This window comes from Jaculus jaculus, chromosome X (assembly GCF_020740685.1).
Source record: "Jaculus jaculus isolate mJacJac1 chromosome X, mJacJac1.mat.Y.cur, whole genome shotgun sequence".
NCBI lineage: Eukaryota > Metazoa > Chordata > Mammalia > Rodentia > Dipodidae > Jaculus > Jaculus jaculus.
Window position 1 is genome coordinate 124,278,504 of NC_059125.1, and position 15,286 is coordinate 124,293,789.

Below are 15,286 nucleotides of genomic sequence, written 5' to 3' on the forward strand. Positions count from 1 at the left end.
TAAGAAAGCTTAGGTTAAAACAAAATAAAATGCAGTTCATTGTTAGGGTGGTCTTAATACAGAAATGATTTATATGCAAATTGCCACTTTCTGTTTGCTCATTTTTCCCTCCCTTGGCTATAAAAATTATACAATGAAACTAGAATCCCAGCTCAAGGACAGAGCTTCTTTGGAGAGGGATCTCAAGCTCTTAGGCCCCACAGGTAAATAAACTCCTCTACTTTCACTCATATTGACATTGGAATGATCTTTCCAGAGAATTTCTGCAAAGTGTTCCTCCTACTTCTGTACCTTGACTCCTGATATTAAAGGTAAGCACCACCACACCAAGCTAGTAATATGTCTTAATATCTTATATCCAGACCTTTAGCATGATTATAGTTTTGCAGTGTTTTGAATATTTCTATGCCTTATCTTATATATAAAAGTGATGATACAGTAGTTTGTCTTATAACTTTCTTTAAATTATAGTTTAAATTTGTTGACTATAGATGATGATGATGATGATGATGATGATGATGATTATTATTGTGTAAAGAAATATGATCAAATATCTGCTCACCCTGGACAGGGCACTGATAACAGAAACAATTCTACTCAAGTCTAGCTTGGTGACCTAGTGAATTTACTTAGGGTTGAGGAGCACATGGTACAAAGATTACATAAACTGCATGAACAACTTATGTGTGGCTGCAAAATTGAAGCAAGCCTTTTTTATTAATTTAAATTTAGTTGCCTGGATATATGTGCCCCTACTTGCAATCAGCTCTACATTGGTTACTGGGGAATTGAACCTAGGACTACAGGCTTTGCAAGCAAGTGCCTTTAAACACTTAGCCATTTCCTCAACTCCCAAGGAAAATAGACCTTACCTAAAGCAAGAATCAACTACCTATATATCTTCATGGAAGGAGGGATGGGTTGTTGGGAGATCCTCCTCTCAAACAAATGTTAATGGTCTTCATTTCTTCATGAAGAATCGGGCCTTGTGAATTACTCCTTCAAAACAACTGTTAACTTTCAGTATGTTCCTAGGGAGGGGTGGGGCATTGTGACTCTCATTTTTCCTCTCTATCTTGTAATTGACTATATATATCCTCAGTAAGGGTGTGCTTTTATGAGCTCCTCCTTCAAAACAACTGTTAACTGATTATATCTTGTGACACACTTTTCCCTAATTGTTAACTTCCTCAGGGAGAGTACACCCTCAAGAGCCCCACCCCTCTACATGACTAATAGGATAAATCTTGTGCGGGTAATTTCAGCTATACAACATCAAGAGAACATTACTCATGTTCATAATAGGAGCTAAGCATTCCACGACAATCATTTTATTTTTATATGTTTTTATACTTTTTATAATTTAGAATGTTTCTATCAATTATCAAGGTGAACATTCCATTTCTTTATCTTTCCTTTAACAATTTTCAAAAGAATTATAAATGTTTTTCTGCATAATGTACCTATAACTGTATCAATAATTATTTATAGACTTCCTAAATTTGTACTATTATAAATATGATGCTTCAAAATTTGACTTTATGGTTCTATAATTTGGAAGACAATTGTGGTAATTTGAATTTATGTCCCCCAATAAATTTTAAGTGTTTTTTTTATGTTTTTTTTTTTTTTCAAAGTGGGGTCTCACTCTGGTCCAAGCTGACCTGGAATTAACTCTGTTATCTATGGGTGGCCTTGAACTCATGGCAATCCTCCTACCTCTGCCTCCTGGGTGCTGGGATTAAAGGCATGTGCCACCATGCCTGGCTTTAAATTCAAATGTTTTATAAAAGCTTTTAGCTTGGATTTCCAGCCACCTTCTCAGAAGAAGTGTCACTGTGGGTGCTTCCTGGGGTGCAGCACTAATGTGATACTGGGGGTGGATCCGAATCCCCCCTTAAAGACATACAGAGCACTCAAGCTCTGCCTGGGGTTCATAGAATGTTGTTACTTATGGTGCTGCTGGTGTTTTTTCTCTCTGCATGGATTGGTAATACTGACAAGCTTCTCCTTCTTTATGGGATTTCCCCTGGATCTATAACACTGAAATAAATGCCATTTCTCCCATATACTGTGTCTGGTTTGGAGGTTCATCCTAGCAGCATAGAGCTGACTATGACAGAAATTTGTACCAGAGAATGGGTTACTGCTGCACTATGAATATAACCATGTGGATTTTGGACTTTTGGAACTTTTGTTTTGGAGGAATGAGCATGGACTTTTACTTGCAAATGAAGATGGTTGCCAAAGCAGTAAGCTAAGTTTTATAGACTATTCTGGTGAGAATTTGAAGCTGCTAAATGCCAAGAGAATTGTATTTGGAAGCTTTTCTTATTAACTTCAAATGGCAGACAAACGCTGCAGAGAATTTTGTTGGAACTGGGCTACTTAGGACTGGCTGAGTTCTGTTTCCCATGCCCAGAGAATTTTATAAAAGTTAAATTTGTCATGGCCTGATATGCATGGCTCAACATAGGGAACTGAGAGGTGTGAAATAAAGATCCCTGAAAACAGCTGCATCCACTGCACATACTTCCAACAAGGCAGGATGGACTGATAAAGCTGTGATCACAGATAAATTGAATGGTGCAAATCAGAGATAAATTACCTTGGGCTACCTTCAGCCTTTAATAGCCATTTATTGCTCATAGCTCTGTCTGAACTAGCATCCTGGTAAGTATCAGTTGATGAGGTGTTATCGTTTTGGAAATGCCCTCAACTTCCACCAACACAAGGGTCAAGAATGTCATCAGATAGTATCTGAGGGCTGTGGCAGATATTTCCTTGATTTGCAATGACCTATTTTCCTGATGGTCAGTCAATATATTTGAAAAGTGCCTTGATTTAAGGCTTCCTTTTGTTCTGTAACTCTAAAACCTTCATGAAATTGCTAACATGTTGGAACATGGAATTTAGGGTAACCTAAATCTCTGTTTTTGGGCCATATTTGGCTCCAGAATAAATTACCTCACCTCCTAGAGGTGAGAGCTGTTTCTTTTGCATCAACAGAGATATAAGTATTAAAATTGGAGACATTTTAACAAGTTTAAAATTTACAGGCACAGAGACTGGCTTGAGGTTACTGAAATTGGAATTGTCAAATACATTAGCAACAGTAAGGGAGTTGTTCCACCTACTTTACATTAAAGCAATGGAAAGAATGTCCTAGGTAAGTCTGATTGGTAAAAATACAAACTCTTCTTCTCAGAAGAAAACTGAAAGGAATGAACCTATTCTTCATGGTCATGATTAATTTTGTCCCTGAATTAACAACATGGCTCTATCTAGCATACCTGGTCTTGGTTTTAGAAGCACTAAAATGCATGGAATAGGTCATGAAGTGAACACAGTTCTAGGAGCCATTGCTGAGATAAAACATGATGACCATGATAAAGATGACAGTAAGGTTATTGGAAAATGGATCATGGTTTGAATGCAGACACAAAGATGTTTTGGATATGCCAGGAATGTGCAAGGGCTGCCATGGAGCACTAATGGCTTGGCATGGAAGTTTTCTTTGTCTATTCAGCCCATCTGGAGTGATGGAATTGTAAAGTCCAGAGACTTGTTACTGGTCACTGGATATGGAATAAGACTTGAAGAGGTTTGGTTAATGATTTTTGAGTTTGCATTGGTCCAGTCTCTTCTTGTTATGCCTTATAGTAATGCAAATATTAACTGTATCTCTTTACATGTTGGAAGTATGTTAACGTGTTTGATTTTTACAGGATTCACATTTGACAGTCTTACATCTCAAATGAGACTTGGACTTATTAATAAACTTAAATTGGTAAAGACTATGGAGACCTTTGAAGTTTTACTGAACACAATTTACAATGTGAGAAGATTATGGGGTTATTAGGATGCATGTGCTATCTTGCTCCTCTTACTTATGTGGGTCCTGGGGAATCAAACTTGGGTCTTTTTGATTTTGCTTAGTCTCTAATGTAATGGATCTAATATAAATTCAACAGTTAGCTAGTGATATAATCCTAATATTGGTGTAGATACATACAAACACTGTTATCAAGGCAGGACAGAAACATTGCAATCATAGTCCTCGTTTCTGTAACTGGTCATGTGCCCTTAGCTGGTATTTGTAACCACTTTCTTCTACTACCCGTTCTGTATTTCCTCCACCTTCAACAAGCACCTCAGCAGGTCTTGGTTCTTTACCTGGAGGGACGACCAATACATTCATTCCTGAAGGATCTGGGCCATTTATCACAATACCTCTATTGAGCTGTTGCAGTCATTGATTGACTTTGATAACAGTGCATGGTAACACTAACAAATGCCCTAAAGAATCTCCTGCACTCCAGACATACTCTTCCTTACCTCCATTGTGGAGTAGAAGTCCACTTTCTCCCAGGTAATCTGGATCAATCATCCCTGCAATCATTGTAGCTCCTTTCTCAGCCTGTTCAGTCAAGGGCATTAGGAGTCCAAAGTGAACAGGGGGAAGTCTTAGCTTCCAATTCCATGGAATAGTTCTCATGTCTCCTAGCATGTCTTCTAGGTTCCTCTGGAACCACAACACTTTAACATTTTACCCTTTTGTAATATAGTGGATATATTTCATGAATAATAATTCTGTTGTGATATTTTTTTCACTTGAACCCTTTTTAATCATAAATCAATGTTGACTTTAATCAAACACTAGATTTTGTGTAATATTTTAACTTTTATGCTTGGTAAAAGTATTTTTTTCTTTATAAACATTTTACTGACAGCTTCCATAATTATACACAATAAACCATGATTATTTACTCCTCTACCCACCCCCTCACTCCACCTCTCAAATCCATCCTCCATCAAATCATCTCCAACTTTTAACTAGTCTCTCTTATATTTTTGAGGTAATCATCTTTTCCTCTTATTACAATGGTCCTGTATAGGTACTGTCAGGCACTGTGAGGTCATGAATATCAAGGCCATTTGTGCGGACAAGAAGTAATAGTACAGTGTTCAGCACTAACACATCTCTATCACACCTTCCAAGACTCAGGATCTATTGTGGAAGAGGTAACAGAAAAAATGTAAGAGCCAAAGGAAGGATAGGAGTGTTTACAATGCAATCTTTCAGATATACAAAAAGTATTTTACATTATAGATTAGGGGCTTATAGATAGTTCAGGCATTAAAGGCACTTTAAAGCCTGAGGGCTCAGGTTTGATTCATCAGTGCCCATTTAAGAGCAGATGCACAAAGTGGCAGATATATCCGGAGTTCATTTGCAGTGGTAGGTGGCCCTGATTTGTCCATTCTCCCTCTCTTCCCCTCGCTTTCCCTCTATCTACAATAAATAAATAAGATATTAAAAAAGTATGTTTTAGCTTAAATAAATATATTAGTGGGCTCAAATATAGTTATTCTTAATAAAACAATTATTTAGTTGCTCAGTTTGTATTTATGTGTTTAATTTTCTATAATTGGTTATTTAGGTTATTTTTATATTAATGTATTAATTTTGCATACAAATGAAGTTCAGTGTGATATTTCCATATATTAGGATAACGTGCATGGATCATGCAAATCAACACTGTACTTCTACCCTTAACCAACTAAAAACCTTCTCAATACCTACTAATACATATGTTTTCAGGTACACATATTTAATTTTCAAATAAGAGAAAGAATAGGTGGTGCTTGTCTTCCCATGTCACCCAACATGAATTCTCAATTCCATCCATTCTGCTGCAAATGACAGGGATTCATTCTTCTTATTGCAAATATGTTATTGTGAACATATATAATATTTTAATTCACTTGTCAACAACTAGTTTAAGCTTGTGAAGCAATCCTATGGTACTTTTCTCTAAATGCTTATATTCATTTAAAATGCAATTAGAATTTATGTTGATATGTTAAAATAAGCAAAGTAACATGTGTATTTAAATTTTTCTCATGAAATATTGTTTCTTTGCAAAGATCAATTATGTTATAATATCTAACAATGTTTGGGGGAAATAACACTAAATTTAGAAGAAATATCTCTTTGCATTATTTATTCAACAATTAACTTATTGGAAACCATTAATCCTTCCCAAATATTACACCAAAATAAATGATGCAGTTGATATTCTTGAACATGAAAAGAAAAGTTATATCTGAAATGTTAATTTTCAATGTTCCAGAAAGGGAATTTAAACCATATTTTCATAGTCTTATAATTAAACTTCTATGCAGAGGCACAAACAACGTTTTTGTCCTTTTGTGTGTGGGGTCAAATGTTTTATGGTATATTTATGTGTGGGTGCAGATTCATGTACCATGTGTATGCCTGTGTGGAAGGCAGAGAAGTTTGGGTGTCCCCTCCATAACTCACCCCTGTGTTCCTTGTGGGTCTTCCTGTCTGAAAACAGGTATGCTGATTTCACCATCTGCTGTGATCATCTGCCCAGATTCTCTGGACTCTTCTTCCCACCGACTGGGCTTACTGACCTACACAACTCATATGGGTGCTGGGCAAACACAGATGGTAGCAGCCCTTTCAGGCCCTCATGCTTAAGCAGCAATTACCCTTGCCTATTAGTCATGTCCACAATCCCCTAGGCCAGCTAGGCCACCCCTCAAGCATCTTTTACTACAAACACTCCCAAAGTAAATACTTGAGGCCAGGAGTGGTGGCACAGAACTTTAATCCCAGCACTCAGGAGGCAGAGGTAGGAGAATCACAGTGAGTCCTAGGCCACCCTGAGACTACATAGTGAATTCCAGGTCAGCCTGTGTTACAGTGAGACCCAACCTCAAAAAAAAACCAAAAACAACCACAACAACAACAACAAAAAACAGTAATTATTAGAACTCCTAACCAATATTTACTCAGGAGGAAACACATCTAAGAGTTCTATAGGAAAAGATGGGCAGATTGTACAAGACAAAACTCAGAAATCATTTTGGGCCACACATAATTTAATGACACCTTATGTGGGGAAAATCTCTATTGATCATTTCAGTAAATGCCAAGGAGCGATGTTCCCTCCCACCACTACTGTTATCGTGAGGCATTTAGAAGAGTCCCCTGAGTCCACTGCTTCTTAAAAGCATTTTCTCTGTACCACAAAAGGCCCGTACTCTTTGAAATCTTCTGAGGTGACCCACATCGGCTTAAAGGTACTCATGGAAGTCATGATGGAGCCACCGACCCAAGGTGAGAAGCACCTGTCTGGAGAAGCCGTGATCTTGATCGGGGTGCCATTGAAAGCCAGAGCTTCGAGTTCTTTCAGGAGCCTATCTTCAAGCCCGGGAAACAGGGTGGTACCTCCGGACAGCACGATCTCAGCAAAGAGGTTCTTCTGAATGTCAGTGTCGCACTTCAAGATGCTGTTGCAGACCATTTTTGAGAGACCTGGTTCATGGACGCCCAGCTGGTCAGGTGTAAAGAGAACTCTTGGCACCTGGCATAGGTGTTCATTCATGTGGATGACATTCCCATCTGGAAGTGTGTATTCCCTCAGAGCTCGCTGAGACCCTTTGCTTGCCTCTTCATTAGGTTCCCAGTCAACTACGCACAGTTTCTCCTTAATGTCATCCACCACAGCCTTGTTGAGGATGCAGGGGAAAGTGTAGCCAATGGCGAGGAGGAGCCGGGTGAGGTGTTCTGTGATATCCCTCCCTGCCACATAGAGCTTGGTGACAGCATGATGTAGGGTGTAGCCTTCATAGACGGGGACAGTGCAAGTGACTCCATCGCCACTGTCCACTACCAGGCCGGTAACACAGGCTGAGGCGCACAGGGCTGCCACTGCATGGTTGCATAGGTACAGGGCTGGCACATTGAATTTCTCAAACATGATTTCTGTGGTCTTCTCCCTGGTCCCCCGTGGGTTCAAGGAAGGCTCAGTCATCAGAACTGGCTGCTCACTGGGTTTCACACCTAGTTCCCACTCAAAAAGATCCTTCCACAATTTTTCCATGTCATCCCATCTTGTTACGAGTCCACGTTCAACGGGGTAGTGCAAGTATAAGCCGTCATAATTGCACTGGGCTTCTTCACCGACAAAGTACCTCTTCCGATTCGATCTTGCTGATGGTATGTTGAATTTCGGGTGACCAACCACTGAGTTGATGATGTGACGGGGTCCATTCTCTCCCGAAATTCCGATTTTGCAGAGTCCAGATCCGTTGTCAAAAATCACAGCTGGCACATCCAATATGTCTGGATTAAACATGTCTGGACTCGATCTTCTGCACTTCACGAAGAGAAAGTATACTTGGGCCACTCGGTGGGGCTGCAGGTCCTGCTGCTGGGAGAGTTAGTGTCTTAATACACAAACGTTCTCAAGGTGGCGCTCCAGGTGAAGCTAGAAGGTTGTTTTCAATTCAGCAGACTGCCAGGCCCTCATCCCACAATGTTGACGCTGCCCTGGTGGCCCACAGCCGGCTCAGGCGAACTCAGGCATGACTGCCAGGTACGTCACAATGCAGCCTTGGCAACACCTGTTCTCAGTCATAATCAGATCTGTGGGAATGCCTGAGCTAGTAGTTACACTCTGCACATGGTAATATTTTTAAGTCAAACTCCACCTATATAAAATTTGCATGGGATTCCTAGTTTTTATTATTAGTATTTTTAAAACAAACCTTATTTACTTAATTATGTGGAGAGAGAGTGTGATAGATAGAGGATAGGTGCTCCAGGGTCTCTCGCCACTGCCTAAGAACTCCAGGTGCATGTGCCATCTTGTGCCCCTGGTTTATCTGGGTCTTGGGGAATCAAATCTAGGTCCTTTGGCTTTGCAGTCAAGTGACTTAGTTGTGAAGCCATCTCTCTAAGCCCCACCAGCTTCATAATAAACAAAAGTTGCTTGTCCCAGAAAGGAGTCTTATCTGTTCCACTAAGAAGTATTAAAATGGATTACCTTTTACATATAAATTTTCTCAGCCAGGCATTATGACACAAGCCTTTTTTCACAGCCCTCAGGAGACACAGGTACAAGGTTTGCCTTGAGTTCTAGGCCAGACTGAGACTACATAAGTGAATTCCTGGCTACCTCTTGGCTAGAACAAGACCCTGCCTTGAAAAAAAAAAAAAAAAAGAAACCAAAAACCAAAGGAAACTTTCTCCATACACATGTACATAGCCTATACCTTTTATAGTATGTACTATATATATATGTGTGTGTTATATAATATATATTTCATGTATCACAATATCATATGTAAAATAACATGCAGGCATATATAATTATGTATACTATATATATATATATATATATCAGAATTTTTAAAAAGATTTTTAGGCAAGCTCAACTGACTGCCTTATGTTTGGGAGGAGGGAGGGGGTTCGAGACAGGGTCTCACTCTAGTCCAGGCTGATCTAGAATTCACTCTGCATTCTCAGAGTAGCCTCAAACTCGATCCTCCTACTTCTGCCTCCGAGTTCTGGCATTAAAGGCATGCCACCATGCTTGGCTTTTTTTTTTTTTCTTTTTTACTTTTTTAAATAAAAATTTTTTTTTTTTCAGGAAGCACTTCTCAACCTAGTTTTTTTTTTCAAACTGTGCTATTGTTATGGTGATTTGTAATTCTTTTGTGTATATACTCATCAGTAGGAAATGTTAAACTAACTCTAATTTTTAATTTTGGAAAGAGACAATGACATGTCTCATGAACAGTTTTCAAGGGTTCCAACTTTGCTACATTCCTGTCAACTCTTGCTATTTCATGTATTTTAAATTGTGAGGTATAGTTTTAATTTCCATATCCTTGAGAATTAGTGGTATCCAATGTCTTGCTTTAAGCACATTGACCACTGGTCCATCATTACAGAATTCAAAAAGCCTATAAAACTTTACCTATCTTAATGAGTTATTTGATTTTTTGTTCAATTTTAAGAGTACTATGATCCATGAAAAGATTTATAATTTTAGGTATACTCTGCCATATCATAGATTGCCTGCTTAAACTATGTTTTTGGTATGGTCTCATTTCTAGCAAAAAGAAAACTCTAAATTTTGGATGAGGATTTTGCTGAGTCTAAAAATTGTCTTTTAGTGGCATATACATTATAATATTTTGTTTTCTGATCTATGGACAAATGACACTTTCAAATTTTATCTTCACTAACTTATTCTAGCAGCCTCCTTGAGTCATGTGACTTTACTAGTAGCCTAAACATTTATTTTTATTTTTTTTGAGATAGGGTTTCACTCTAGCTCACTGACCTGAAATTCCCTATGTAGTCTCTGCGGGGCCTTGAACTCATGGCAAACCTCCTAACTCTATCTCCCAGATACTTGGGATTTAATTTTTTTTATTTATTAATTAGAAAAAGAGAGAGAGAGAATGGGTGTACCAGGGCCTTCAGCTGCTTCAAAGGAACTCTAGATGCATGCTCCATTTTGGGCATCTGGCTTATGAGGCTCCTGGAGAATCAAACCTTCATCTTTTGGCTTTGCAGGCAAATGACTTAACTACTAAGCCATCTCTCCAGCCCCTAAGTATTATTAATCTACCACTTTACATGGAATATTTTCTTAATTTTATTTCTGATAGGTCATTCATAGAATGTGGAAATATATGGTGCATTTCATGACTTATTTTATATTTCACAGCTTTGTTGGATGTATTCAACCTAATCTTTTTAATATAATTCATTCTATCAGTTCTGTTCCTCTATAGAAACCTGACTAATACACCTTTCTTTGCTTCGGATCTTACAGGAATTTTTTGTCTTTAAACATTGAATATGATTGTGGTGGTTTGAATGTGAATGTTTGTCCCCCATAAACCCAGGTGTTTTATTAAGCTTGTAACTTGGGTCTCCTGCTGCTGGCTAGAGGAGTTGTCAGTGCGGGGCAGATCCTAGGATCCAGACCAAAGGTGTGTTTGAGGGTGGACCTGATTCCTACCCAGTGGTATGCCGACAAGTATGAGCACTGATGAGTACAAACTTACTGGTTTTTCGTATTTGGTGGATGTTGATGGTTTATCTCCTCAGCTTTATTTATGAATGACAGCCAGCTTCTTTTGCCATTGGTGGAATGATCCCTTGATTTATAAGCTTGGAATAAATCCTTTCTTCTCATGAAACAGTGTTTGGTTAGATATTTATCCCAGAAATGTGAAGTTGCTACTACAATGATGTTATATGGAAGGTGTATATATATGGTCTATACTGTATTGAGGAGTTTTCTTTTTAGTCCCATTTTGATGAGTATGCTCATCAAGAAAGTACGTTGACCCTTTCAAATGTCTTTTCTGCATTGTTGGATATTGTGATATTGTTTTTGTCCTTTGTGACATTATGTAGCATACTATATTTATTGGCCTTTGCATATAATTACTGCATGCCAGAAATAAGTCCCTGTTAGGCAATATACCTGACTTTTCATATCATTTTAAATTTTACATTCTAGATTTTTGTAAAGTTGTTTTTTCATTGAATGTTTATTAGTTATTAGTAGTTTTCTCTTGGTACTTCTGTTTGGCTACAACATTAGACATTGGTCTCTTTGAATTGATCATTATAGAGTTTTTTGAGATTATTGAATTTATGTATCTATTTCTTTCCCAAATTTGTAAAAACTTTACAGGCATTATTCCTTCCTACAAGCTATCTGTCACATTCTGTACATCTTCCCCTTTGGGGCTTTTCAGAATACCCTTAGCCTGAAACCTCATTGGATGGGCCAGCCCCTCTGTATTCTCTACAAGAGATAGTGAGAGGAAATGAAACAAAGTCCATGTCCCATTTTCCTATGCAGTGTTTCAAACAGATTAAGGAACGTTCTCTGATTATCTTATCCACTATATTTAGATATTTCAGATTTTGATTCAGTTCTATAGACTAACATGGGAAGGCAGAATGCTGCTACTCCTAAATGAGACATTAATGCCAACTAAAATAATAATACCCTACAGTTAGTCATAATCTATGGAGAGGATATCTTTATGTCAATAGGAAAAGAACAAGGGCTTTATCCAAATGATACTAGTGCCAAGTTCTACCTCGACTCTCATAAGGCAAGCTAATGAGTTTGACATGAACACAGAAACCTCTGTTTACAAGAGACTTTCTCAGGAATTCCAGTTCCCCATTTCTCCATAGGGCATAAAGTCATTTTCCTGATAGATCCTGATTAAAAATAAACAGAAGGAGGTAGAGAAGGGAAAGTAGTAGACTGAAAGCAGATATTTACAAATATTCATTCTAGATCCATTCTAAGTCCCATAATTATTCCAGACTTTCAAGAGCCATCTAAAATCTGCATGAACATGGCACTTAGTTTATTGAAAAACTGCAAACTGTTTCGATTAAAGGCGCCAACTTAGCTCCTGATGCTTAGGCAGTAGAACTAGTAATCAAACTCTCTCTCTCTCTCTCTCTCTCTCTCTCTCTCTCTCTCTATATATATATATATATATATATATATATATATATATACACACACACACACACACACACACACACACACACACATATATATATATATATATATATATATATATATATATATATATATATTCCACCAATCAGTCCCAGATATAAGGTGAAAGTTAAAATTACAATGTCTAGCCATTTGGGCTTAAGAGTACTTTATAAAATATAATGAAAGCACATGCTTTGATTGGATGGGAACGAAAAGAACAAGGTTCATACATGTGCTCTAATAGGAGGTTTATGTGAAAGGATGCCCAGAATCCAAGACAAAAACTTCTTAGAAACTGCTATAACTGTGGGTTGCCAAGACACTTCAGAAGTGATCTTTGTAGGGAAAGCTCCTCCTTAATCTGTTATAGCAAGGGAACCAATGAAGAGCTGACTGTCCTCTAATGCACTTTGAGACCAGAGGCATCTTTACAAATGGTTCAAAATGGACTGAAGAGTTCTGTAGCCCCTCTTTCCAGGTCCGACTACTTGAATGTTCATTATCTTCCTGGAGTCCTGGATAACTGAAACCATTGCATAGGAGTCTGTCAATATCCTCTTACATACTAAAGCCTCATATTTGGTATTGACTTTTAATCTTGGTCATACCTCTGCCCAAACTATGACTGTGGTATCTCTGGAAAGGTTTTGATGAGGCCTCTCAGGTACAATTAGGGAGAATTGCTTTTCCACAATGGCCTTCTCAATATGCCAGAGTCTTCTTTGCAATTGAGCTGAGACCTCCTCACTATATTAGGAACTTCCATAATTATAGCAGCTGGGCTGGTACTGTGCTTGACCTTAATGGAGGCAGACATTAGTTGTGAGGTGTGGGAAACTAAATTAAAAACTGTTAGTCCAATTGTTAAAATCCTTCTTCCTTCCCTCATCAAAAGAATTATCCTTTGAGAACAGGGGCCTGAAGAAGTCTGTTTCCAAAAATAGACAACTTAAAATCTCAACATCGTCTAATACCATGTGTTAGCCTAGGCAACATTTTATGAGTGCAACAATAAAATGGTAAATAGAAACTATTAAAAGACTGATCTGAATGACATTCTCTTTTACACAACCTTAAAGACAAATTCAAAATATATCTATTGCCTTTGATTAAATTCTGGGACTTTTGAATAGTGTTGAAAGTTGGTAAAGTCTAAGGGGGATTTTAACTTGAACTAAATGACTTTTCTATCATTGTTAGTTTCTCATGAGTCTATAGGGTCCTGGGGCAGAATGTGTAGTGTCTTTCCCAGCCTCATGTGTTTGCTATTAAGCCTCATATTGGATTCCCAGGTGGTGGAAATTTGGGATGCAAAGTCTTGCTGTTGGAGGTGTGTCACTGGAGGTGGATCTCAAGGATTATTAGGCAAGGTCTAAGGCCAGTATTGAGATCACTGCCATACATAAATTGGATACCCACCCTGAGGTGCTATTCTTTCAGTGCTATAAAGAAATTTTCGGGGCTGGAGAGATGGCTTAGCGGTTAAGCGCTTGCCTGTGAAGCCTAAGGACCCCGGTTCAAGGCTCGGTTCCCCAGGTCCCACGTTAGCCAGATGCACAAGGGGGCGCACGCGTCTGGAGTTCGTTTGCAGAGGCTGGAAGCCCTGGCGCGCCCATTCTCTCTCTCTCCCTCCCTCTATCTGTCTTTCTCTCTGTGTCTGTCACTCTCAAATAAATTAAAAAAAAAAAAGAAATTTTCCTCAAAATTTAAACTTGAAATAAATTCCCTCCTCCCATATTCTGTTTTGACTAGGGCTTTCTGCCCAGCAAAGATAAGGTAAATACAAAAGCATCCTTAAGAGGCAATTTAATAAGCTATCCAAAGATACCATCTCCTACAGAGGATTCTCATTCTCATGGCCTTAATAATAATCTGAAGTATTCCTGAGGAAACAGTTTCAAGTCATTTTAAAATGGTATATAAAGACCTTTTCTCAACAATTACATTTTTAAGATTTTATTTTTATTTATTTATTTATTACAGAAGGAGAGGGAGAGAGAGATAGATAGAGAGAGAGAGAGAGATAGAAGGATTGAAAATGGGAGTGCCAGGGCCTCCAGCCACTGCAAACAAACACCAGATGCATACTTCACCATGTGTGTCTGGCTCATGTGGAACCTGGAGAATTGTCCATGGGTCCTGGGACTCTACAGAAATGTGCCTTAACTGCTAAGCCATCACTCCAGACCAACAATGGCATTTTATCAGACTGAGAAAGTTAAGCTCTTATAAAACACATGACATTATTAACAAAGTTAAATTTTTCATCAAAAACATTTTTAGAAACTAAAATCAAGACCTGAGGAGTTTCATGTCTAAACATGGATAATTAGTATTTGTGAAGTCACTCCTCTTTCTTTTCTCTTCCTTAAACATACTATGGTAAAGACCACACACACATTTTAATCATTTGTACACCCACTGTCATTAAGGTTGCAGGAATCATCTCATAAATACACCATTCCAAGGTCAAGAAATATTCACCACACTTGGACAGTACCCTACCAAAAGATACAGGCCTCTGTAGGAGACTTCTTATGTGGTAGAGCTTATAGAAAATCTAATGTTTCTTTTCAAGTGGACAGATAGTATTTGGCCAACAGAGGAACTTTATTTCTTAGAACTGTATTTGCAATAATGGCAAAACACAAAATTTCATCACTCCTTCCTTCAACCCCCCAAAAGACAATGCCCTCATTATTCAACTTGTTAGGTTCAAAATATGCCCAATTTTAAAACGAATGAGACCACTGTAGATCTTCATAGAAAAAAAATTATTTGTAGGATTCCTTTTTCAGGTCAGATGTCCCATTTGCTAAGATAATATTTATTATAGGCCTTCTTAGTATAGGCCTAAATAAAATGCTAAAACTTCATCCTACTAGTACAACAAAATACTAAATGAGAAC

The 15,286-nt window shown here is 38.1% G+C and overlaps 1 protein-coding gene across 1 annotated transcript; it reads right to left on the reverse strand.

Moving 5' to 3' along the window:
* Nucleotides 1–7,040: 7,040 nt before the first annotated feature.
* Nucleotides 7,041–8,174, reverse strand: LOC101612739 (actin-related protein T1-like). Its single transcript, XM_004653946.1, has one exon. It carries the CDS (start codon nucleotides 8,172–8,174, stop codon nucleotides 7,041–7,043), a length of 1,134 nt encoding a protein of 377 aa, XP_004654003.1.
* Nucleotides 8,175–15,286: the final 7,112 nt, after the last annotated feature.

Coding starts and splice junctions, on each gene's coding strand:
- LOC101612739 (XM_004653946.1), bottom strand. CDS start 8,174: ATGTTTAATCCAGACATATTGGATGTGCCAGCTGTGATTTTTGACAAC.